This window comes from Entelurus aequoreus, linkage group LG14 (genome assembly GCF_033978785.1).
Source record: "Entelurus aequoreus isolate RoL-2023_Sb linkage group LG14, RoL_Eaeq_v1.1, whole genome shotgun sequence".
NCBI classification, from domain to species: Eukaryota; Metazoa; Chordata; class Actinopteri; order Syngnathiformes; family Syngnathidae; genus Entelurus; species Entelurus aequoreus.
The window spans coordinates 24207401-24235341 of record NC_084744.1 but is presented as its reverse complement, the minus strand read 5'-3'; the positions used below and the strand labels follow the sequence as shown (position 1 = coordinate 24235341).

The 27941-nt window shown below is 36.9% G+C and overlaps 1 protein-coding gene across 1 annotated transcript; it reads right to left on the bottom strand.

Moving 5' to 3' along the window:
• Nucleotides 1–290: 290 nt before the first annotated feature.
• bcl6ab (BCL6A transcription repressor b) lies at nt 291–25900 on the bottom strand. The gene is made up of 10 exons (XM_062068777.1): nt 25794–25900; nt 17356–17526; nt 17068–17289; nt 12991–13704; nt 11049–11111; nt 10972–11018; nt 10733–10885; nt 8769–8899; nt 4272–4409; nt 291–4085 (listed from the first exon to the last, which is right to left on the bottom strand). Exons 1-10 carry the CDS (start codon nt 25898–25900, stop codon nt 3975–3977), a joined length of 1857 nt encoding a protein of 618 aa, XP_061924761.1. The 3' UTR covers nt 291–3974.
• Nucleotides 25901–27941: the final 2041 nt, after the last annotated feature.

Sequence of the window (27941 nt, the reverse complement as noted above, 5' to 3'; positions counted from 1 at the left end):
TTGAAATCATTATTAGTGTTCATTTCTATTTAAAAAATGGTTGGAAAATATATTTTTGCATAATTAGACAATATTTAAGTTAACATAATTTGCGATTACATGGAGTACATTTTTTTTTTTCTCCCAAAACAAAGAAATAATGCATTTAGTAAGAGAAGTTACAGTACTTCGATACATATTTCCAGGCTTTTGAGGGCCAAAGAAAATGAAGCGGTGGGCCACAGGTGTTGAGTTTTTTTTGTGCAAATCTTGGTTCGGGTGATAAAAAGAATGCAAAAGAGCGCTGCATCTTGTTGCGGTACGCATATTTATTTCTATTTTATAAATATAAATATATATTATGTATTCTGCAGTTACAAAGACATAAGCAATATTCCTGAGCATCTGTGCATTTTAAGAGCTACATACAGTGAAACATGGAATACACAACAGAAGAGCGTACATGTACACAGCGTCCAAAATTAAGCCACTGTAACCAATACATTGATTTGAATGTAAGGCACTGTAATAATGCACTGGGTAGAATAACTTTACAGTTAGCTCAGGGCAACATGGCAGCACCAACATTGTGACCATCAGGGTGAGTTTGAACATAAATAATGACTTAACTATGCATCAAGAAGGGAGCACATGCTTTGAGAACATTTCAACATATTAGCAACGCTTGAAAAAATATTTGAAAACTATGACGGATGAACAGCAATATGTGTGTGTGCAAAATACGAATGACGGCATATGACATAATACAAAAGATGATGCTATAGTTATAAAGCAGAATTATATGTACACGTAATCCGTACCAAAAGTGACGACCCTTTTGCTACTGTCCTTCAGTGAAGCTCAACGTGGGCATGAGAAGCAATGTTTAATAATAAATCCACGCTCTGCCAGCAGATGGCAATCTGGAAACAATATTTACAAATAGACTTGATGGCGTACCAATGACTTGTAGCAATACTGCGACGAAACTGACAAGACTGTAACAGCAATTGATACGTACAGTACAGGCCAGACGTTTGGACACACCTTCTCATTCAATGAGTTTCCTTTATTTTAATGACTATTTACATTGTAGATTGTCACTGAAGGCATCAAAACTATGAATGGACACATGTGGAGTTATGTACTTAACTAAAATCATGTTTTATATTCTAGTTTCTTCAAAATAGCCACCCTTTGCTCCGATTACTGCTTTGCACACTCTTGGCATTCTCTCCATGAGCTTCAAGAGGTAGTCACCTGAAATGGTTTTCACTTCTCAGGTGTGCTTGAAGCTCAACGAGAGAATGGCAAGAGTGTGCAAAGTAGTATTCAGAGCAAAGGGTGGCTATTTTGAAGAATCTAGAATATAAAACATGTTTTCCTTTATTTCACCTTTTTTTGTTAAGTACATACACAATATTCCCAAAAGTATTAGGCCACCTGCCTTGACTCACATATGAACTTGAAGTGCCATCCTATTCCTAACCCATACGGTTCACTATGAAGTCGGTCCACCTTTTGCAGCTATTACAGCTTCAACTCTTCTGGGAAGGCTGTCTACAAGGTTGCGGAGTGTGTTTATAGGAATTTTCGACCATTCTTCCAAAAGCGCATTGGTGAGGTCACACACTGATGTTGGTGGAGAAGGCCTGGCTCTCAGTCTCCGTTCTAATTCATCCCAAAGGTGTTCTATCGGGTTCAGGTCAGGACTCTGTGCAGGCCAGTCAAGTTCATCCACACCAGACTTTATGGACCTTGCTTTGTGCACTGGTGCACAGTCATGTTGGAAGAGGAAGGGGCCCGCTCCAAACTGTTCCCACAAGGTTGGGAGCATGGAATTGTCCAAAATGTTTTGGTATCCTGGAGCATTCAAAGTTCCTTTGACTGGAACTAAGGGGCCAAGCCCAACTCCTAAAAAACAACCCAGCACCATAATTCCTCCTCCACCAAATTTCACACTCGGCACAATGCAGTCCGAAATGTAGCATTCTCCTGGCAACCTCCAAACCCAGACTGGTCCATCACATTGCCAGATGGGAAAACGTGATTCATCACCAGTGGCGATGTGCTTTACACCACTGCATCCCACGCTTTGCATTGGACTTGGTGATGTATGGCTTAGATGCAGCTGCTCTGCCATGGAAAACCATTTCCATGAAGCTCTCTGCGTACTGTACGTGGGCTAATTGGAAGGTCACGTGAAGTTTGGAGCTCTGTAGCAACTGACCGTGCAGAAAGTCTTTGCACTATGTGCTTCAGCATCCGCTGACCTCTCTGTCAGTTTACCTGGCCTACCACTTCCTGGCTGAGTTGCTGTTGTTCCCAAACGCTTCCATTTTGTTGACTTTGGAATATTTAGGAGCGAGGAAATTTCACGACTGGATTAGTTGCACAGGTGGCATCCTAGGACAGTTCCACGCTGGAAATCACTGAGCTCCTGAGAGCGGCCCATTCTCTCACAAATGTTTGTACCGTATTTTTCAGACTATAAGTCACAGTTTTTTTTCATAGTTTGGCCGGGGGTGCGACTTATACTCAGGAGCGACTTATGTGTGAAATTATTAACACATTACTGTAAAATATCAAATAATATTATTTAGCTCATTCACGTAAGAGACTAGACCAGTGGTTCTTAACCTGGGTTGGATGGAACCCTAGGGGTTTGGTGAGTCGGCCTCAGGGGTTCGGCGGAGGTCAAAACACACCCGACTCATCGTGTAAATAAAAACTTCTCCCTATCGGCGTATTACGGATACGGCAACAGCTGACTGGTTTGCAGGTGTGTCATTTGTTGTGAGTTTATGCACTGTGTTGGTTTTGTTGTTTGAACAAGGTGATGTTCACCAGTAAAAAAAACATGGTAACACTTTGGTATGGGGAACATATTCACCATTAATTAGTAGCTTATTAACACGCAAATTAGTAACATATTGGCTCTTAACTAGTCATTATTAAGTACTTATTAAAGCCTTATTCGGCATGGCCTTATTATAACCCTAATCATCTAACCCTAACCCTAACCCTAACCAAATAACTCTAAATTAAGTCTTTGTTACTTAGAATATGTTCCCCATACTAAAGTTTTTACCAAAAACATATAACTTTGCCTTGAATTTGGAAAAAAAACATTTTATTTTTCACTAAAGAAGGGTTGGGTGAATGCGCATATGAAACTAATGGGGTTCGGTACCTCCAACAAGGTTAAGAACCACTGGACTAGACGTATAAGATTTCATATATATATTATATATACCGTATTTTTTGGACTATAAGTCACAGTTTTTTTCATAGTTTGGCCGGGGGTGCGACTTATGTGTGAAATGATGAACACATTACCGTAAAATATCAAATAATATTATTGATGTCATTCAGGTAAGAGACTAGACGTATAAGATTTCATGGGATTCAGCGATTAGGAGTGACAGATTGTTTGGTAAACGTATAGCATGTTCTATATGTTATAGTTATTTGAATGACTCTTACCATAATATGTTACGTTAACATACCAGTTGGTTATTTATGCCTCATATAACGTACACTTATTCAGCCTGTTGTTCACTATTCTTTAGACATTTTAAATTGCCTTTCAAATGTCTATTCTTGGTGTTGGCTTTTATCAAATACATTTCCGCAAAAAATGCGACTTATATATGTTTTTTTCCTTCTTTATTATGCATTTTCGGCAGGTGCGACTTATACTCCGGTGCGACTTATACTCCGAAAAATACGGTAGTTTTGATGCCTTCAGTGACAATGTAAATAGTCATGAAAATAAAGAAAACCCATTGAATAAGAAGGTGTGTCCAAACCTTTGGCCTGTACTGTATCTGCTCAAATTCACATTCAAATTGTACATTCAGTTGTTTTGAGGTGGTTCAGAATAAACTCTGAAATAGTCAAATAGTAAAATATACACAAAATATCGTTCTTTGGATTTGAAGTATTTTTTTGACAATGTGGCGGCTGGTAAAAAAAAAAATACTGCAGTGGCCTCAGCTGCTGGGCCGATAATGCGCCTTGGTGTTAGTGATGGCGCCATGTTTCTGTCGCAGATGAAGCCTCAGCTGACTCTTATGTCTGAAGTGGAGATCACACTTTTCACACTGTGGAAACCACAAGAAAAGAAAAAAAAAGAGACACAATTCAGAATGGCGTTATGCACACGTTTCACGCCGCCTAGGCCGATTTCCACGGCCCAGGATTAGCAGTCTGGGTCGAAGTGACCAGGGGATTACGACTATATCTTGTCAGCAGGACACACGGTCAATAAGGGAAGGAGACAGACTTACATGATAAGGCTTCTCTCCGGTATGAATGCGCATGTGGCTCTTGAGCGTCTGTAAGTGGCGGAAGTGCGTGCCACAGATTTCACAAGGGTATGGCTTTTCTCCTGTGTGGATTAACACGTGGGCACGCAGGTGGGCCACCTGAAAAACACACCAAAAATATTGGTTTAAATAAATGACATCATACAGGTATCAATGACAAATTATTAATAATAAATACTAGAAAATTCTGCTATCTGTGCCCTGAACCTCGGGCCCGAGGTCAGTCGAAGCCAGCATACTTCTAAATCCGTGAATTCTTTGGTTTAACATACAAAATTAGCTAAAAGGATAGCATAAAATGTTAGCATGGTAATGTTAGCATTAGGGATGTCCGATAATATCGGACTGCCGATATTATCGGCCGATAAATGCTTTAAAATGTAATATGGGAAAATATCGGAATCGGTTCCATAATTATCGGTATCTGTTTCAAAAAGTAAAATGTATGACTTTTTAAAACGCCGCTGTGTACACGGACGTAGGGAGAAGTACAGAGCGCCAATAAACCTTAAAGGCACTGTCTTTGCGTGCCATCCCAGTCACATAATATCTATGGCTTTGCAAGGCATACAAGGTCAACAGCCATACAGGTCACACTGAGGGTGGCCGTATAAACAACTTTAACACTGTTACAAATATGCGCCACACTGTGAACCCACACCAAACAAGAATGACAAACACATTTCGGGAGAACATCCGCACCGTAACACAACATAAACACAACAGAACAAATACCCAGAACCCCTTGCAGCACTAACTCTTCCGGGACGCTACAATATACACCCCCCGCTACCCCCTACCTCAACCCCCCCCAACCTCCTCATGCTCTCTCATGGAGAGCATGTCCCAAATTCCAAGCTGCTGTTTTGAGGCATGTTAAAAAAAATAATGCACTTTGTGACTTCAATAATAAATATGGCAGTGCCATGTTGGCACTTTTTTCCATAACTTGAGTTGATTTATTTTGGAAAACCTTGTTACATTGTTTAATGCATCCAGCGGGGCATCACAACAAAATGAGGCATAATAATGTGTTCATTCCACGACTGTATATATCGGTATCGGTAATTAAGAGTTGGACAATATCGGAATATCGGATATCGGCAAAAAAGCCATTATCGGACATCTCTAATCTACAGTTATGTAAGCGTTAATATACGACACTTTGATGACTGAGACCCTTTTGGGTCCTCGGCACCTTTAACGTTCACCAAAATTTAGGGGAGCCCTAAGGTTACAATTAATATTGTATTGGTTTTGAAAATGAAAAATGTTGAAATGGCCCCCGCATGCTTTCATTTTTCAGTGTGAGGCTCTCAGTGTAAAAACTTGGTTTAGTGCAATAATATATTTAGAGTGCATTTGGGTGTATTAATGTTTGTTGGTTACCATCAACTCATAAAATAAATACAAAATATTCTTGAAACTAGGGTTGATGTCAGATACATCAATAGAGCTTTTAACACTGTTGTTATATTGCATGTTGACCACACATTCTAGCTCTGTCTCTCAAATTTGACAGCGACGAGTGAACAAAGGCGTCTTTAACGCGCTGCAGCGTTCTCGCTAGCAGATATTGTCTATAGTTACATTTTTATGTCAAATTTCTATTAAAACACAATTGATATGTACAACAAACGGCAATCAAAGTACTATTTTAAAGTTGCATTTCTATTGAAGTAAACAATCCGGTGAACAGCAATAAAAGTACTTTTTAAGTTAAATTTTTATTGAAACATTTTTAATATGTACAATGAACAGCAAAACATTTCCTTTTTAAACCAAAATTTCTATTGAAACATATTTGAAGTGTAAAATAAACAACGGCAAGAAAAAAACTTTTTACAATTTTTTATATATCAGGGGCCGTACTTATCAAGCTTCTTAGAATGACTCCTAAGAAGTCTGCTAAGAGTTGACTTAAGAGTAAATAAATTCTTCGCTGAAAGCTGCACTTAAAAGTTAGTTATCAAGCGTCTTACTCACACTTTCAGCGAAGTGTAGGACTGAATCTTAAGTGTCACACTCAGAGCTGAATTACGACATTACTATGTGCCGTAAACGCAATTTTAGGTGACGTCATTTCTGTGTCCATAGAAATGACCAATCACGGAAGGGAATCCGTTGTCGAAGAATAAAGAAATATCTTGGAAATATTTAAGTGGACAATGGGAGTGTATATTTTGACAAACTACAAAATAATACAAAACAAACTAGTCCCCGCCGGCACTCACGCTACCGCTCCCTCTCTTCTCTCGCCCACACACTCACTGACGTCACTCACCTCACGGCCACACACATACGCTACTGTCATAACATTTTCTTTCCAATTCATTAATTAGGCAACTAATTTGAAACTGGTGTGGGTGGCTCTATATATACTAGCCCACTGCAGACACATGCAGAAATCAACAAAGAATCGAAAAGTATTAAATCTGTGACAAAAATAATATCCGCTCTGTCTAAACGATACCGTTTGATCAGCTGCTCGTCATAAAAAACAACAACAACATTGTTCCGTTCCCTGAACGTTCGCACACGTCTCTCTCGCCTCAGTGTCATCCCCTGCTGGCAACTCCTAACCACTTAAGACACCTCTGAAGGTCTCTTAAATATCGTGGAGAGTAGGAGTGATTCTTAGACTTAAGAACGTTGATAAAAAGCTTTTATTCTTAAGTTTGAGAGTAGGACTACATTTCGCAAATTCTCAGGACTTAAGTGTAAAATGGCACTCTAAGAAGCTTGATAAGTACGGCCCCTGATGTGTACAATAAACAGACGAAAACATTTTTTAAAGTAAAATATATTTTTAAACATATTTGATGTGTACAATTTTGATGATGTGTACAATTTTGATTATGTGTAAGGGTAAAAGAGCTATTTAAATCAAATCAAATCAAATCAAATCAACTTTATTTATAAAGCACATTTAAAATTTACCACAGGGGTAGCCAAAGTGCTGTACAATGGGCAGGTTAAAAGATAATACGAGTACCGAGCAAACACAACACAACACAAACAGAACACGATAAAAAAAATAAAAAAATAAAAAAATAAAACATAAAAACAGGTTGACAGCAGGTGTATTATGGGGCGCCATTGCAGGATGGATATCACTCAGTGTTAAAAGCCATGGAATAAAAGTATGTTTTTAAGAGAGATTTAAAAACAGGAAGAGAGGAGGCTTGTCTAACACTCAGAGGTAAGTCGTTCCAGAGCTTGGGAGCAGCAGCGGCGAAAGCTCTGTCACCTCTAAGCTTCAGCCTTGTGTCAGGGACCGTCAGTAGCAGCTAATCGGCTGATCTTAGGGATCGGGTGGGGCAGTAAGGCTGAAGGAGGTCGGAGAGATATGTTGGCGCGAGGTTGTTTAGACATTTAAAAACAAATAAAAGGAGTTTAAAGTTGATTCTGTAACGCACAGGGAGCCAGTGAAGGGACGCTAATATAGGGGTGATGTGCTCACGTCTGCGGGTCTGTGTTAGCAGACGAGCAGCAGACGCTTGATAGGTCATATAGGTCTGTGTTAGCAGACAAGCAGCAGACGCTTGATAGGTCATCAAGCGTCGCCAGTAAACCTCTGCAGTCGCCAACTCCTGTCTCGGTTTGATGAGGTCATCAAACCGCCGCGAGCGGAGCATAACAGCAACAAGAGTGTGCTGTTGCCGGTGCTGTAGCCGTGGCTAACAAGCGAGCTCGCTCGGTGACTGACTAACGACAGCATGTCTATAGTTTGGGATTATTTTAAAGTGTGTCTGACGGATAAAAAACTGCCAATTTGCAATGACTGCAAAAAGTTGGTTATGCGAGGAGGAACCAAGACGTCTTCCTTTAATACGAGCAATTTGATCTCCCACCTCTTCAACAATCATAAGGAGATACACGATGAATACAAGCGGAAGATGGATGAAAAGCAAACACAGAAAAAAAGGTAGTACCACACAGTTGTCGCTTAAAGACTTCGCCGAGAAAAAACAAAAATACAACAAAAACCACCCCAGGGCGAAAGCTCACGTTGTGGTCAGGGACAACACACGCAGTATGGCAAAAGCTAAGTTTGTTTTTGATTGAAACTTTTATTAGTAGATTGCACAGTACAGTACACATTCTGACAATTGACCACTAAATGGTAACACCCCAATACGTTTTTCAACTTGTTTAAGTCGGTGTCCACGTTAATCAATTTATGGTAAAGTTCATGGTGGAGTTTGGTATGGCTAGTCTGCCATGCATGACATTATAGTAATCAAAAAGATTTCCCTATGCAAATTGTGTAACAAGGCTATTATACATTTATATATATTCACTGTTGCATGCGGCCCTTTGAGGGCAGTCACAATCGAGATGGGGCCCTCAATAAAAAAACAGTTTGACACACCTGCTATAAAATGCCAACAGGGTGGGGCTAAACACACTACAGTCTGTGGATTAGTCAACCTATGTGTCTGAACGTGTTCTCACCTGGACAAATCTGGAGCCGCACGTCTCACACTTGTACGGCTTCTCCCCAGAGTGGATGCGAGTGTGTGTCTTCAGATTAGCGGGCCGGTTGAACTGAGCACCGCAGATGTTGCAGCAGTACGGCTTTGCGCCTACGAGCAAAAGTCAACAGGCGTGATGAATCTTTACGTAGTTGCAAAGTGGGCAAATTGAATCGAAGCCAGGGGTGTCCAAACCTTATATATATATATATATATATATATATATATATATATATATATATATATATATATATATATATATATATATATATATATATATATATATATAAATGTCTGGCATTTTGAGTTAGGGTTGCGTGTCTTTTCAATGTACGTTCGGGTTAAGAAGGGGTTAAAAACAAAACAAATTGTGCGCGCAGCAGCATTGGTGAGGGAGGGGCAGAGACAGAGAGAGTTATGATAAATGCGCATGCGTCGCCAGGCTCTGCTTTTTATCCATAGATTTATCAGATTTAATTTTTTTATTATCTATAGCAGGGGTGTCAAAAGTGTGCCCCGGAGGCCATTTGCGGCCCACAGCTAATGTTTTAAAGGCCCACGGCACATTTTAAAAATACTATTAAAATAAACAAAAACATAACAAAAGTGAAATAAAAAAGGTTAAATGTAATTTAGAAAAAGTTGCAATGTTGACTAATAAAATAAAGCTCTTTTTTTTTTTCTTTCAAACTGTCATTGCTCAAAACATAATATTGAATCAAAATCAATGTTATTATGAATTATCGACCTATCCAAGGTTCCCATTACTTCACATCAAATATTACACCAAGAAAAATATTTTTGGTGGAAGATTTTGCAAATTTGGTAAATAAATAACCCAAAAATTTATATTTTGTTGTTTTCTTACTGTACCGAAAATGAACCGAACCGTGACCTCTAAACCGAGGTACGTACCGAACCGAAATTTTTGTGTACCGTTACACCCCTAATATATATATATATATATATATATATATATATATATATATATATATATATATATATATATATATATATATATATATATATATGTATATATATATATATATATATATATATATATATATATATATATATATATATATATATATATATGTATATATATATGTATATATATGTATATATATGTATGTATATATATATATACACATATGACGTATTGGCCGGGGGTGCGACTTATACTCAGGAGCGGCTTATGTGTGAAATTATTAACACATTAGCGTAAAATATCAAATAATATTATTTAGCTGATTCACATAAGAGACTAGACGTATAAGATTTCATGGGATTTAGCGATTAGGAGTGACAGATTGTTTGGTAAACGTATAGCATGTTCTATATGTTATAGTTATTTGAATGACTCTTACCATAATATGTTACGTTAACATACCAGTTGGTTATTTATGCCTCATATAACGTACACTTATTCAGCCTGTTGTTCACTATTCTTTATTTATTTTAAATTGCCTTTCAAATGTCTATTCTTGGTGTTGGGTTTTATCAAATAAATTTCCCCAAAAAATGCGACTTATCCTCCAGTGCGATTTATATATGTTTTTTTCCTTCTTTATTATGCATTTTCGGCAGGTGCGACTTATACTCCGGTGCGACTTATACTCCGAAAAATACGGTACATACATATATACATTTCTATATACATATATATATATAATATTAATATGATGGATATATAATTATTATAACTGGATATTAAGAGTATGTGATTTTGTAAACAATCAGAAAAAATATTAAGCAGCTATGCGCCAAATATGGATAAGGGTGGAAAGAGATTCGCAATGTCCACTAGAAGAAGGCAAAGTTGTAGCAATTAGGCTAGCAGATATTTCAAATTAAGACAGGGCCTGACTCCGTAATAGACTCATGTCGTCTTGCGGGCCCACCCACATGTAGTTTGGACACTCCTGATCTAAGCGGTTGTCTCACCTGTGTGAACGGTCTTGTGGCTGGCCAGGTTGCCCTTGTAGCGGAAAGCGGCTTGGCAGCAGTCACACTTGTATTGCTTCTTTCTGTGGAGCTGCACCGCGTGCTCTTTGGGGGAGTCTTCCCCTCCGAATTTGGAGTCGAAGAGAGACATTTCTGTAGCCAAATAAAGGTCGTGGTCATGCGTTGTGTTTCGGACGCTAAGTGGATAATCGACACAGCGTAGGCGGGGTTGTATTTACCACATCTGGAAGGGGAGAACTTTGAGTCTCTACAGCAAGAGTCGGGTGACCGGCTGCGGGACTTGCTGCACTCGGGTAAGGCGTTGGCGGCCTCGTCCTGCTGAGGGCTGTCACCGCCACAGGAGGAGCATTTGCGGTGGCTGTAAGCAAAGAGCATTGATCAATACAAGTATATTACTGTGTGGTATCGGTTTGATTACAGCAGCAAAAAAAACATTGGATGATACCAGCTTTCATGTAAAATTTGGTGTAAAAGCGTGTTTACTTGTGCCAAGCTGAATAACCACTTAACATCTAAAAGTCCTCCTTCTATTTATGGTAGGCCATAGGCTATTATGAGCTCGCAGCTACGCATCAGCTAAGCACACAAGTTAGAAGTATGTAATAAATGTCCTCAATTGAACAATATTGCAGTTTAAAACATGGTTTTTGTCAAAAATAATTATAGTTGCATATTTTTTACAGATACAAAGTCTTAAAGCGTATTCGAAAGTATTCAGTATCAAACGTCTCCGGATTTTTGCAACATCCTCCGTCATACCATTAATTATTGTGACCATTAGGTGTCGCCAAAACACAAATTAACACTCCAATGTAAAAATAATGAATCTGCCATAAGGTTAGAGTTTTCATATTTACCCTTGCTCTGAGTAATTATACTTGATCAAACCTTTTTTCTAAAATGCCAGACTACAAAATAAAACGAGTGATTGACAAAATCGATTCACATACAAATTGCGATTTTTATTCATTCCGATTCTAAATTGATACATAGTTTGAGAATCGAGTTTGAAAAATATATATTTTTCTTTTTTTAAGAACGTTAATGTATATATATATATATATATATATATATATATATATATATATATATATATATATATATATATACATACATTTAATTTAAAAATATATATTTTTCTTTTTTTTTTAAGAACATTAAATGTATGTATGTATGTATGTATATATATATATATATATATATATACATACATACATACATACATACATACATACATACATACATACATACATACATACATACATACATACATATATATATATATATATATATATATATATATATATATATATATATATATATATATATATATATATATATATATATATATATATATATATACATTTAATGTTCTTTTTTTATCTTCTTTAAAATCCTGCTAATTTCTGGATATACAGTACAGGCCAAACGTTTGGATACACCTTCTCATTCAATGGGTTTTCTTTATTTTCACGACTATTTACATTGTAGATTATCACTGAAGGCATCAAAACTATGAATGAACACATGTGGAGTTATGTACTTAACAAAAAAAGGTGAAATACCTGAAAACATGTTTTATATTCTAGTTTCTTCAAAATAGCCACCCTTTGCTCCGATTACTGCTTTGCACACTCTTGGCATTCTCTCCATGAGCTTCAAGAGGTAGTCACCTGAAACGGTTTTCACTTCACAGGTGTGCTTGAAGCTCATGGAGAGAATGCCAAGAGTGTGCAAAGCAGTAATAATCAGAGCAAAGGGAGGCTATTTTGAAGAAACTAGAATATAAAACATCCATCCATCCATCCATCCATTGTCTACCGCTTGTCCCTTTCGGGGTTGCGTGGGGTGCTGGGGCTTATGTTTTCAGTTATTTCACATTTTTTTGCTAAGTACATAACTCCACATGTGTTCATTCATAGTTTTGATGCCTTCAGTGACAATCTACAATGTAAATAGTCATGAAAATAAAGAAAACGCATTGAATGAGAAGGTGTGTCCAACTTTTTGTTTTGTACTGTACAAATCTTAATTCAGGAGGTCTTCAGGAGGAGTAAAATTATCTTTCCATGGAGCTAGTTAATTTCACTAGTTTTTAGTATTTTTTCCTGAAATCTAGTCTTTTTATTTTATATTTTGAAAGCTCTTTTTTGCAGTGTACAAGTATGTCCTATGATTCCTACTGATATCGTATCAAGTCGCTAACATCGATATCATAATACAAAAAGTATTTTTACCTGATGTCGGTCATGGGGATGTCGTCACTGTGTTCACTGGCTGCTTCTTCAGTTTGAGCACCCCTGCAGGGACTAGGCGAAAGAGATCCATCGCCTCTCTGAGCATCCGCTTCCTCATTCAGAGGGGTTTGGTTCATGACGATGAATTTGTACTTCTTCCAGTTCCGCACCTTGGCTTCTTTGTTAGAGTCCGGGGTCTGTTTGAGGCTCAAGCTGGCGTTTCTGCTGCTGCTGGACTCGGTGGGCGAGTTGGGATGGCAGTCAGATCTGAGGGGACTTTGAGGGCTGCAGATCACACCTTTCCCGAAACCCGGAGACAACCCGCGGCAGTTAGCGGGAGGGCGCCCGACGCCATCTTCCTCGTTGTGTGTGGCGGGTGAGGGTCGGATAATAGTGGGGTACGTGATGATGGCGGGGGACTCTTTGTGAGGCACACAGGCGCTGGGGACTTGGTTGTGGGACAAACACAATCCTCTGGGCGGGGTGCTGATAGACGAAGCTTCAGGCTTCTCACCATACACATAATAGGACCCGGAGGTGTTAATGCCCCTGAACACATTGTAACCCCTGCACTCCTGAAAAGGGGGCAAGGACGCTGTGTAGCGGTTTTTGACGTCCAGCTCTTTCAGGTCGATGCTTCTCAAATTAGGGAGCTGATCAGCCAAAGGTAACGTGCCACTCTGCACCTCGTCAACGTGCACATTGAAAGACGGTCTGGAGAAACACAATCCCATGTAAGTAAATACATTTTATTTATAAAGCGCTTTTCACAGATAAAACATAGGTGAATTAAATCAACAGGGCCAACGTATAAACAAAGCTTTTCTGAAAAGCAAATTTTTTTTAAAGAGTCTACAAAGTCAAGCTCACAGAGGGACTGGTGCAAGTCATTCTATAGTCTGGGGGGTACAGACTGGAATGCCGGGTCTCCCCGGGTTTTAAAATGAGTTTTTGGGATCTTTAGGAGATCCTGGTCTGAAGACCGAAGGTTGCGCCCTGAGGTGTAGGGGCTACGGTTGTACCGATACCGATATTTTGGTACCGGTACCAAAATGTATTTCGATACTTTTCTAAATAAAAGGGACCACAAAAAAAAGGCATTATTGGCTTTATTTTAACAGAAAATCTTGCAGTACTATAAACATATGTTTCTTACTACAAGTTTGTCCTTAAATAAAATTGGCCGATACCGATATTTTGGTACCGGTACAAAAATGTATTTCGATACTTTTCTAAATAAAAGGGACCACAAAAAAAAAGGCATTATTGGCTTTATTTTAACAGAAAATCTTGCAGTACATTAAACATATGTTTCTTATTACAAGTTTGTCCTTAAATAAAATAGTGAACATATGAGACAACTTTTCTTTCATTAGTAAGTAAGCAAACAAAGGCTCCTAATTTGTCTGCTGACATATACAGTAACATATTGTGTCATTCTATTATTTTGTCAAAATAATGATGGATTATTAATCTACTTGTTCATTTACTGTTAATATCTGCTTACATTATCTTTTAACATGTTCTATCTACACTTCTGTTAAAATGTAATAATCACTAATAATCACATTAGTTTTGGATGATACCACAAATTTGGGTATCGATCCAAAACAAAGTAGTTACAGGCTCATACAACGGTCATGATTTAAGTCCCCATGTGTCCAGGGACGTATTTCCTGAGTTTATAAACATAATACGATTTTTTTTTTTAAACGAAAAAAGATTTTGTGATGCTAAAAAATATCGATGTACCGTATTTTTTGGAGTATAAGTCGCACCGGAGTACAAGTCGCACCTGCCGAAAATGCATAATAAAGAAGGAAAAAAACATATATAAGTTGCACTGGACTATAAGTCGCATTTTTGGGGGAAATTTGTTTGATAAAACCCATCCATCCATCCATCCATTTTCTACCGCTTATTCCCTTCGGGGTCGCGGGGGGCGCTGGAGCCTATCTCAGCTACAATCGGGCCCAACACCAATAATAGATATTTGAAAGGCAATTTCAAATAAAGAATAGTGAACAACAGGCTGAATAAGTGTACGTTATATGAGGCATAAATAACCAACTGAGAACGTGCCTGGTATGTTAACGTAACATATTATGGTAAGAGTCATTCAAATAACTATAACATATAGAACATGCTATACGTTTACCAAACAATCTGTCACTCCTAATCGCTAAATCCCATGAAATCTTATACGTCTAGTCTCTTACGTGAATGAGCTAAATAATATTATTTGATATTTTACGGTAATGTGTTAATCATTTCACACATAAGTCGCTCCTGAGTATAAGTCGCACCCCCGGCCAAACTATGAAAAAAACTGCGACTTATAGTCCAAACAATACGGTAATCATAGTAGTATCGACTAGTTACACTCTTGTACTTGGTATCATTACAGTGGATTTCAGGTGTAGATCCACCTATGGCGTTTGTTTACATTGCAACGCCGGTGACATGTTTAATATCTAAACATCCCTGCATGTTTAGCTATTCCTCATCCTGCAGGGATGATACTTGTAAGAAACATACTTTATTTGTCGCCATGGAGGCGAGGATTAGTGATTTAGAAGTACCTTATTTTTCTGACTTTAAATCGCAGTTTTTTTCATAGTGCGACTTATACTCAGGAGCGACTTATGTGTGAAATGATTAACACATTACCGTAAAATATCAAATAATATTATTTAGCTCATTCACGTAAGAGACTAGACGTATAAGATTTCATGGGATTTAGCGATTAGGAGTGACAGATTGTTTGGTAAACGTATAGCATGTTCTATATGTTATAGTTATTTGAATGACTCTTACCATAATATGTTACGTAAACATACCAGGTACGTTCTCAGTTGGTTATTTATGCGTCATATAACGTACACTTATTCAGCCTGTTGTTCACTATTCTTTATTTATTTTAAATTGCCTTTCAAATGTCTATTCTTGGTGTTGGGTTTTATCAAATAAATTTCCCCCAAAAATGCGACTTATACACCAGTGCGACTTATATGTTTTTGTCCTTCTTTATTATGCATTTTCGGCAGGTGCGACTTATACTCCGGTGCGACTTATACTCCGAAAAATACGGTAGCTATAACACTGCAGACTGGGGCTGGACGTTAGCTGCAAACTAGCTAGCGATGTCTTAAAGCACTTTTACCTGAGGGTGTTTCAGTGTTATAGCTTCACCTTTATCGTTAGTTTTAAGCCAAAATGCGTCCATTCTCCCTTTTCTGTCTACACACTGTGTCTGCTTGTAAGTATTCCGTGATTGTGCGCTGCCGAACATGCTCCTCTGCTTGTAAAACCAGCAATGTCACGACGTGAAGACAACGCGCCGGGGGGGAAAGGGCAACTGGTACTTTTTAGAGGCGGTATAGTACCGAAAATTATTAATTAGTATCGTGGTACTATAATAGTATGGGTGTACCGTACACCCCAGTAGGGGCACAACAAATCAGCGATATACAGAGGGGCCCCACCATGCAACGCATGGAAACTCAGGACTAAAATGTTGTATGTGGACTTTGACTGGAAGCCAATGAAGACTTGATAGAATGTGGGCTGTTCTGGGCGCACCGGTCAAAAGTCTGGCAGCTAGATTCTGCACAGTCTAAACTCTTTAGAGTTGACTTGCTGAAACAAGTGAAAACAGAATTACAATAGTCAACGTGAGACGAAATGAACGTGTGAGTGATTATTTCAAGATCTGATTTGGAGATATTTCTCAGGTGATAGAAACTGTTTTTGGTCAGTTGATGACAGTTACCCTCCAAAGACTTTGACTAATCAAGCACAATCCTAAAGTTTCTGAGGCTGGTAGTAACGGACGAGCACCAAACAAGTTTTTGATCAGGGGTATCTATTTATCGAGAGCAATGATCAGAGTTTCCGTTTTGTTAGAATTCATCTGAAGGAAATTTAAAGACAACCAGTTTTCGATGCAGGATATACATTCCAAGAACGCAGATAAAAAGTGAAACTCTGAAGCATTGAAGGAGCAATACAGTTGAAAATAATCTGCATGGAGATGATAACAAACAGTCACAGTCACGCTTCAGAAGCCAAGCTTACCTGGACTTGATAAACCTGTGGCAGGTGTCAGCCACGTGTTCCATCTGAAGGTACAGGGCGGCGTTCATGGTGCCTACCAGCATGCTGTCGGTCAGGTTCAGATAAGATGTGTACATGAAGTCCAAGAGGTTGGAGAAACTCTTCGGGTCTATTTTGGGGTCCAAATTGATGCCGTTGAGGTTCGCGTTCTCTGGGTCCATGAAGACGGAATAAAAGAAGCCGCTGGTGAAGAAAGCACAGGCGTCAGGATTGCCCGATTTGTCGCAGCTGGTGACGCCGCACACTTACCTGCATGCCACCAGGATGGTTTTGTGAGTGTAGAAATTCTGTCCGTTCACTTGAATAGTAACGTCCGTCAGGATATTCCGAATGCGGAGGCGGTTGAAATTGAGCAGGACGTCGCCTGCGTGGCGCGTAAATTGAACGCACCCATTTGCAGTCATGGCCACGCTGTGAAAACTAAGAAATAGAAAGAGGTATCGATATTAAGGCATGTTAGGGTTTTTATTTTTGGGTCAAGCCCACAGAATATACATACCGTATTTACCGTACCATAGGGCGCATCGTATTATAAGGCGCACTGCCGATGAATGGTCTATTTTTTTTAAAAATTTTTTTTTAAAAATCTTTTTTCATATATAAGGCGCACCAGATTATAGGGCGCATTAAAGGAGTCATATTATTATTATTTTTTTCTAAATTGAAAACACTTCCTTGTGGTCTACATAACAAGTAATGGTGGTTCTTTGGTCAAAATGTTGTATGGATTATGTTTTACAGATCATCTTCAAGCCGCTTTCTGACAGTCGCTTCCGGATGTGCCGTTTTGTTGGCGGTCTTATTTACGTGGCTCACCTTCAGCAGCGTCTCCATACTTGCCAACCCTGCCGATTTTTCCGGGAGACTCCCGAATTTCAGTGCCCCTCCCGAAAATCTCCCGAATTTCTCCCGATTTTCACCCGGACAACTATATTAAGGGCGTGCCGTGATGGCACTGCCTTTAGCATCCTCTACAACCTGTCGACGCGTCCGCTTTTTCACCATACAAACAGCGTGTCGGCCCAGTCACATGTTGTATGCGGCTTTTGCATACACACGAAAGTGACTGCAGGACATACTTGATCAACAGCCATATAGATCACGCTGAGGGTGACATATAAACAACTTTAACACTGTTACAAATATGCGCCACACTGTGAATCCACACCAAACAAGAATGACAAACACATTTCGGGAGAACATCCGCACCGTAACACAACATAAACACAACAGAACAAATACCCAGAATCCCTTGCATCCCTAACTCTTCCGGGCTACAATATACACCCCCGCTACCACCAAACCCCGCCCACCTCAACTCCGCCACCCCACCCAAATCTCCCGAATTCGAAGGTCTCAAGGTTGGCAAGTATGAGCGTCTCCTCCCCGTCATCTTTGTTGTAGCGGTGTAGCGTGCAAGGACGGAAGTGGAAGAAGTGTCAAAAGATGGAGCTAACGGTTTTAATGACTTTCAGACTTTACTTAAATCAATAACGGAGCAGCATCTCCTCATCCGTAAACAACAACACTGGAAATGTGTCCCGTAAAAAAACGTCTGACCGGAACTTTCCGACCGGTGTCGGCAAGGACTACAAAAGCGGACACGCACAATTTTTCAGGATTCATGCAGATCCCAAATACAGATCAGCAGATACCAGAAGGTAAGAAAAGTTGCTTTTGCATAATATTGCGGAACAAAACGTCAGATAGTATGTCTTACCGTATACACACACCATAATAATACTCGTATGTTGAAGCACATCAAGCGGTGCGGCTTCTTAGCTTACCAAAGTCGTACTAAAACAGTTTGATAGATTTTTGAGTGCCGTGTGTAATGTTCTTTATTTTCAATGGAACATGTAAAATGTTGGTGTTGTTTACTTGATATTGCCATTATAGTGCAGTCTACACGTATCTCTTATGTTTGACTACCATCTACTGGTCACACTTATCATTTCACCATGCACCAAATAAAATTGCTTCGAGGTCGGTAAGCAAAAGCAGAATTATTCCGTACATAAGGCGCACTGTCGAGTTTTGAGGGAAAAAAAATATTTTAATGCGCCTTACAGACCAGAAAATACGGTATGTAGGTTAACACCTACAATAAAATATAACTATAAAAGTATTTATTATATATATATATATATATATATATATATATATATATATATATATATATATATATATATATATATATATATATATATATATATATATATATATATATATATATATATATATATATAAACATATAAATGTATAAAATGTTTTATCATTTTTACCAAATAAAATAAATATGTAAAAACATTAAAAGTGGTGCCCCACATCCTTCTGTGGAAGAAGTTTAGACAGGCAAAAACTAATGAGTTGCACATGTGTGTCACCAGAGGGCAGTGCCATTGCAGTACTTGCTCTAACACAAGTCCATGAATTACATTAGTAGTATTGCAGTTATTTTAAGCTCTTCTGCAATCTCAGTAAGTCTGCAGGCTGTAGAATGTTTTGGAATAATAAATACGGATGAAAGAGTTGAATAAAGGAAGTGGATGCAGGCCTTATCTATGATTTATTAGGTTAATGTAATTTTCTTAATGCTTTATAACTAGAGGTGGGTGGACCATACATATATATGTTGGTATTGATCAGATGACAAAAGAATTAAATAATAATGACACTTTTTGTCATTGGAGATTTTTCAAGTTATTTCATTATTTTTTTTACCTTATATGTATGATTGTGAATTTAAGAAAACATATTACTGTTAATATTTGTGAACAAATTAACAAATACAATATAAGACAATGTAATGAATTTATTTAAAAAAAAAACAAGAATTCCCATTTATTACATATAATTGTTTGAATAAAATAAAGTCAAAAGTGCAAAATACTTAAACAGAAACTATTTTGAGCTCTTATTCAAATCCTTTGGCTTTTTGCCCCAACGTATTTCCTAAATTTGCAAACAACACAACACTATAGAATAGGTATGTACAAAGAGGTGGGCGGATCCAAATATCGGTAATATTGATAGCAGTATCAGTATCACGTGATGGGATTGATTATCCAAGTTTTGTTGTTCGATTTGAATGAGGACCAAGAGTAGCTTTTGCTTACTTATTTTTGACTATTGCCTTTATTTTGCTGAAATGTCATTAAAAGTAATTGTATTATTTTGTCGATAATGGGATCCAGTTCTGATTCCTGGGGTGACGATTCGATTCAGAATCAATTCTCGATTCAACACGATTCTCGCAATGTATTATTTGGTGTAACATTTATAATTAAACTTTTTTTTTAAACAGGTAACAGGTTAGAAACGCTTTTCTAGTTGCATAGAGGGCCTAAAACCTATGTGTCAAAGTCAAGGCCCGCAGGCCAAATCCAGCCCGCAAAGGAATTATCTATGGCCCCCTGGGATGATATTTGATTAGTATTAGAACCGGCCCGCAGGCGCTAGGAATTTTCAAAATGGGGTCCCAGGGACCCCATCAAGTCATAAAAATGGGGTCCCACTTTTTGTAACCGTTTTGAAATAAAATGATAAATGTTTGCATTATACTAGTGTTTTTCAACCACTGTGCCGCGGCACACTAGTGTGCCGTGAGATACAGTCTGGTGTGCCGTGGGAGATTATGTAATCTCACCTAATTGACTAAGAATTATAATCCGCAAATGTGTTGTTGTTGAGTGTCTGTGCTGTCAAGAGCTCAGCAGAGGAACCGTGTAATACTCTTCCATATCAGTAGGTGGCAGCAGGTAGCTAATTGCTTTGTAGATGTTGGGAACACGTGTCGTGATTACATTATGCGGACGACAGCGAGAGGCAGCGTGCAGGTAAAAAGGTATCTAATGCTTAAACCAAAAATAAACAAAAGGCAAGTGCCGCTAAGAAAAGGCATTAAAGCTTAGGGATGGCGATGCAAAACAAAGCTAAAACTGAACTGGCTGCAAAATGTATGACTTAAGTGTTATCATGACAATGACAATAAATGAATTGATTGATTGATTGATTATAAACAAAAACAGAATGCTGGACGACAGCAAAGACTTATAGCGTGTGGAGCAGACAGCGTCCTCAAAGTACATCCGTACATGACATGACAATCAACAACAAAATAGGAGGGCAAGACAAGAACTAAAACACTACACACAGGAAAACACCAAAAAACTCCAAATAAGTGAAGGCGTGATGTGACAGATGGTGACAGTACACCTACTTAGAGACAAGAGCTATATTGATGCATGGTTGGTTATGGTTTGAATTCATATCCAACAATTGCGAGAACGACTTTTTATTGTCAATATCGACTGCTGAGTTTCATTATTTTATGTTTTCTGCTGGTGGTGTGCCTCTGGATTTTTTTAATTAAAAAAATGTGCCTTGGCTCCGAAAAGGTTGAAAAACAGTGCATTGTACATAATATTTTGTTTTGGAAAAAGGTTGTCATAAATATTACTTAATTCATTAAAAAAATATACAAACGAAAACAAATTTTCAGTTATAGACATTCATTCATTTTCTTCTTTCCTGCATTGATCTAAACTTTACCGCTGCCGGTATTTTTTTCGATATTTTTATTTAATATTTTCAGAATGTGTTTGATCTATTTTTGGCCAAAGTAAGACAAAAAAACAATCTGAAGTTGTCTTTATTTTTAATGCCATGATTTTAATAGTCCGGCCCGCGTGTGCCCAGATTTTCTTCTATGCGGCCCTTGAGCTAAAATTAGTTTGATAACCCTGCAACATCTTTTAAAACAATTATTCTTATATAAAAAAAATAAATCTAAAATGTCCAATGTTAGATTTTTGAAAATTATGAATTGATTTTGAATTGTGATAAATAAGAATTGCGATTCAGATGTGAATAGATTTTTGGGACACACCTAAATGTTACACTGTCTTATTATTTATATTTCACAAATAAGTGTGTTGTTACAATTATATTTTGTAAAACTAAAATGTTTCCTCTGTTTTCTTCTGATTGCAATCATGATCCATAAATTGCAGGCAAAGATGACAAAATTCAAATACAAAAAGTACTGGTATGTACTCGGCAATGCTGGTTTACTTGGTATTATATCAATACCAACATTTGTAGTAGTGCTTATCTCTCTTTCTACTCTTTCAACAGACCTTCAAAATAAAAGTAAAAAAATATCATGGTATCTGCGATATTGCTTGATATTTGACTGAGATCTATACAAGTAGTATCGCCAACCTCTAATGCAGGGGTGTCAAACATAGCATAAAAACTATTTGCAGAAATCCCTTCAAAATAAAAGTTAAAAAAATATCACGGTATCTGCAATATTGCTTGATATTTGACTGAGATCTATATAAGTTGTATCGCCAACCTCTAATGCAGGGGTGTCAAACTTAACATAAAAACTATTTGCAGACATTTTTCAAAATAAAAGTAAAAAAATATCACAGTATCTGCAATATTGCTTGATATTTGACTGAGATCTATATAAGTTGTATCGCCAACCTCTAATGCAGGGGTGTCAAACTTAACTTAAAAACTATTTGCAGACATTTTTCAAAATAAAAGTAAAAAAATATCACGGTATCTGTGATATTGCTTGATATTTGACCGAGATCTATATAAGTATTATCGCCAACCTCTAATGCAGGGGTGTCAAACTTAACATAAAAACTATTTGCAGAAATCCTTCAAAATAACAGTAAAACAATATTACGGTATCTGCGATATTGCTTGATATTTGACTGAGATCTATATAAGTAGTGTCGCCAACCTCTAATGCAGGGGTGTCAAACTTAGCATAAAAACTATTTGCAGAAATCCCTTCAAAATAAAAGTTAAAAAATATCACGGTATCTGCAATATTGCTTGATATTTGATTGAGATCTATACAGGTAGTATCGCCTACCTCTAATGCAAGGGTATCAAACATAACATAAAAACTACTTGCAGAAATCCTTCAAAATAACAGTAAAACAATATCACGGTATCTGCGATAGTTGACTGAGATCTATATAAGTAGTATCGCCAACCTGTAATGCAGGGTGTCAAACTTAAAATAAAATCTATTTGCAGAAATCTTTCAAAATAAAAGTAAAAAAATTCATGGTATCTGCGATATTGCTTGATATTTGACTGAGATCTATATAAGTAGTATCTCCAACCTCTAATGCTAGGGTATCAAACATAATATAAAAACTATTTGCAGAAATCCTTCAAAATAAAAGTAAAAAAATATCTCGGTATCTGCGATATTGCTTGATATTTGACTGAGATCTATATAAGTAGTATCGCCAACCTCTATTGCAGGGGTGTCAAACTTAACATAAAAACTATTTGCAGACATTGTTCAAAATAAAAGTAAAAAAATATCACGGTATCTGCGATATTGCTTGATATTTGACAGATCTATACAAGTAGTATCGCCAACCTCTAATGCAGGGGTGTCAAACTTAGCATAAAAACTATTTGCAGAAATCCTTCAAAATAAAAGTACAAAAATATCACAGTATCTGCGATATTGCTTGATATTTGACTGAGATCTACATAAGTAGTATCGCCAACCTCTAATGCAGGGTGTCAAACTTAAAATAAAATCTATTTGCAGAAATCCTTCAAAATAAAAGTAAAAAAATATCATGGTATCTGCGATATTGCTTGATATTTGACTGAGATCTATATAAGTAGTATCGCCAACCTCTAATGCAGGGGTGTCAAACATAACATAAAATCTATTTGCAGAAATCCTTCAAAATAACAGTAAAAAAATATCACGGTATCTGTGATATTGCTTGATATTTGACTGAGATCTATATAAGTAGTATCGCCAACCTCTAATGCAGGGGTGTCAAACTTAGCATAAAAACTATTTGCAGAAATCCTTTCAAAATAAAAGTTAAAAAATATCACGGTATCTGCAATATTGCTTGATATTTGATTGAGATCTATATAAGTAGTATCGCCAACCTCTAATGCAGGATGTCAAACTTAAAATAAAATCTATTTGCAGAAATCCTTCAAAATAAAAGTAAAAAAATATCATGGAATCTGCAATATTGCTTGATATTTGACTGAGACCTATATAAGTAGTATCGCCAACCTCTAATGCAGGGGTGTCAAACATAACATAAAATCTATTTCCAGAAATCCTTCAAAATAACAGTAAAAAAATATCACGGTATCTGCGATATTGCGATATTTGACTGAGATCTATATAAGTTGTTTCGCCAACCTCTAATGCAGGGGTGTCAAACTTAGCATAAAAACTATTTGCAGAAATCCCTTCAAAATAAAAGTTTAAAAATATCACGGTATCTGCAATATTGCTTGATATTTGACTGAGATCTATATAAGTAGTATCGCCAACCTCTAATGCAGGGGTGTCAAACTTAACATAAAAATTATTTGCAGACATTGTTCAAAATAAAAGTAAAAAACTATCACGGTATCTGCGATATTGCTTGATATTTGACAGATCTATACAAGTAGTATCGCCAACCTCTAATGTAGGGGTGTCAAACTTAGCATAAAAACTATTTGCAGAAATCCTTCAAAATAAAAGTAAAACAATATCTTGGTATCTGCGATATTGCTTGATATTTGACTGAGATCTATATAAGTAGTATCGCCAACCTCTAATGCAGGGGTGTCAAACTTAGCATAAAAACTATTTGCAGAAATTCCTTCAAAATAAAAGTTAAAAAATATCACGGTGTCTGCTATATTGCTTTATATTTGACTGAGATCTATATAAGTAGTATTGCCAACCTCTAATGCAGAGGTGTCAAACTTAACATAAAAACTATTTGCAGAAATCCTTCAAAATAAAAGTAAAACAATATCTTGGTATCTGCGATATTGCTTGATATTTGACTGAGATCTATATAAGTAGTATCGCCAACCTCTAATGCAGGGGTGTCAAACTTAGCATAAAAACTATTTGCAGAAATTCCTTCAAAATAAAAGTTAAAAAATATCACGGTGTCTGCTATATTGCTTTATATTTGACTGAGATCTATATAAGTAGTATTGCCAACCTCTAATGCAGAGGTGTCAAACTTAGCATACAAACTATTTGCAGAAATAAACAAAGATAATTGAAAAATTTTGCAATCAAATGTCGATACCAATAATTTGGCATCGACCCGAACTGCACAGATAGTAAACAGATGTTGCCTTCAAGGGCTCGTATAACTATCTGCGCAGTGACTTGTGGGCATAGAGGTGCGTTCAAGTTCAGATCCATGCGCCGCTGACGAAAAGGCGTTTCTCACTTCAACTTCTGATGTAATCGTGAGTTTGAGTAAAACGTCAAAATAGTGGTTCAAAATACGGCCCAAGTTGATAAATAAGGCACATAAACCAGAAAGACCGGTCCGATGGCGCCACGTATTTTGTGCTTTTGAAGCCAACTAGAAAGCATACCAAACATAACAGACGAAGCGAGGCGAGCTAATGTGTGGGAAATTGTACACAAATTGAGTTGAGCTTTCATCAAACTTTTATACAAAAAATAAATAAAATGTCACCGAACTGACCCACTTCCGCACATAAAAAGTCACAAAAGTGCAAAAGACTACTGAATGTGTTATGAACTACAACAAACTAGCTCGCCAGCTGAAGAAGCAGAATCGTGTGCTTCGCTAGCGTTGAGCCTCAGTGAAGAGAGAAATGGGAAGGTAAGGAAAAAAACCAACCTTGTAAAAAAGTTTCCTCGAAAATCCGAGCCACTCCACTTCTGCGAATTCAGTTCTAAGAAACTGCGCCGCTCAATTCTCGGAATTTCTACATGGGACTGTACCATGTCGGAGGCAGCGGGGTGACGCCTTGGACACGGTTCGCCTCGGTTCACAACATCGTCCGTAAAATAATGTCACCGCCTAAAAGTGGTCTGATTTGAAAGTATTTAGTTATTTTGGGTCGTTTTTGGGAATGTTTGAATGTTAACGTCGTGGTTTTGATGTGTTTTTATGAAGCTGGTCCATCTGCCGTAGCGGTGGAACATTCCGAGGGAACAGTCAGCTGACCAAGTTATAAATACTGAGAGGAAAATGAGAACATGTTGAACTTGTGGCCACAGACTCTCGCACAGTCGACAGTGTCATGTCTCTTTCAAAAAACAATGAGACTAATAATGCAATACATGTAATCCTAATAGTAATATCAAAGCTTCAGTTCATGCTAATAACTATACTTAACCTCAGTATCATTTGACAACTCCATACAATGTACCTGTCAGATTTTACTCTGGTATTTATCTATATATGTATTTTTTTGTATTTTTGGTCTGTATTTTTTTACATTTAAATTTTGCATTTACATTTTTTATTTGTGTATTTGTATTATTTTTATTGAATTGTTAATATATTTTTACACCTATTTTTCCATCACTGAATAAGCTATCTATCTGTATCTATAAAAAAAAAAAAAAAAAAAAAAATCACCGAAAATGAACACACCTTTTGAATTAGGTAGATTTGAACAAGCTTAGCTTCTTTCCACTTCTTTTCGGACATGTTGAATGATGTAAATAAATGTAATCATGTGATGTCCAAAACAAATAAACCTTAAAAAATAAAATAAAATAAAATAAATAATAATAATAAAAAAAATAATAATGATACAAAAAATATATAAAAATAAATAAATAAATATATATATATATATATATATATATATATATATATATATATATATATATATATATATATATATATATATACGCACACACATACATATATACACATATATACATACATATATACATACATATATATATATATATATATATATATACATACATACATACAGCACATACACACATATATATATATATATATATATATATATATATATATATATATATATATATATATATATATATATATATATATATATATATATATATATATATATATATATATATATATATATATATATATATATACCGTATTTTTCGGACTATAAGTCGCATTTTTTTTCATAGTTTGGCCGGGGGTGCGACTTATACTCAGGAGCGACTTATGTGTGAAATGATTAACACATTACCGTAAAATCTCAAATAATATTATTTAGCTCATTCACGTAAGAGACTAGACGTATAAGATTTCATGGGATTTAGCGATTAGGAGTGACAGATTGTTTGGTAAACGTATAACATGTTCTATATGCTATAGTTATTTGAATGACTCTTACCATAATATGTTACGTTAACATACCAGGCACGTTCTCAGTTGGTTATTTATGCCTCATATAACATACACTTATTCAGCCTGTTGTTCGCTTTTCTTTATTTATTTTAAATTGCCTTTCAAATGTCTATTCTTGGTGTTGGGTTTTATCAAATAAATTTCCCCAAAAAATGCGACTTATACTCCAGTCCATATGTTTTTTTCCTTTTTTATTATGCATTTTCGGCCGGTGCGACTTATACTCCGGAGCGACTTATAGTCCAAAAAATACGGTACTTATATATGTATACACATATATATACATATACACATATATGTATATATACAGTATAGACATACATATGTGTATGTATATATATATATATATATATATACATACACATAATACACGTATATACATACAGTACATATATAAATGATACATGATAAATGGGTTATACTTGTATAGCGCTTTTCTACCTTCAAGGTACTCAAAGCGCTTTGACAGTATTTCCACATTCACCCATTCACACACACATTCACACACTGATGGCGGGAGCTGCCATGCAAGGCGCTAACCAGCAGCCATCAGGAGCAAGGGTGAAGTGTCTTGCCCAAGGACACAGCGGACGTGACTAGGATGGTAGAAGGTGGGGATTGAACCCCAGTAACCAG

What these genes read in the sequence shown, in the direction of transcription:
- bcl6ab (XM_062068777.1), bottom strand. Translation starts at nt 25,900, where the DNA reads ATGGTACAGTCCCATGTAGAAATTCCGAGAATTGAGCGGCGCAGTTTC. An exon ending in CGAGGAAACTTTTTTACAAG is followed by an intron (nt 17,527 to 25,793) that starts GTTGGTTTTTTT and finishes TCTATTTCTTAG; the next exon opens with TTTTCACAGCGTGGCCATGA. An exon ending in CACAGGTTTATCAAGTCCAG is followed by an intron (nt 13,705 to 17,067) that starts GTAAGCTTGGCT and finishes GTGTTTCTCCAG; the next exon opens with ACCGTCTTTCAATGTGCACG.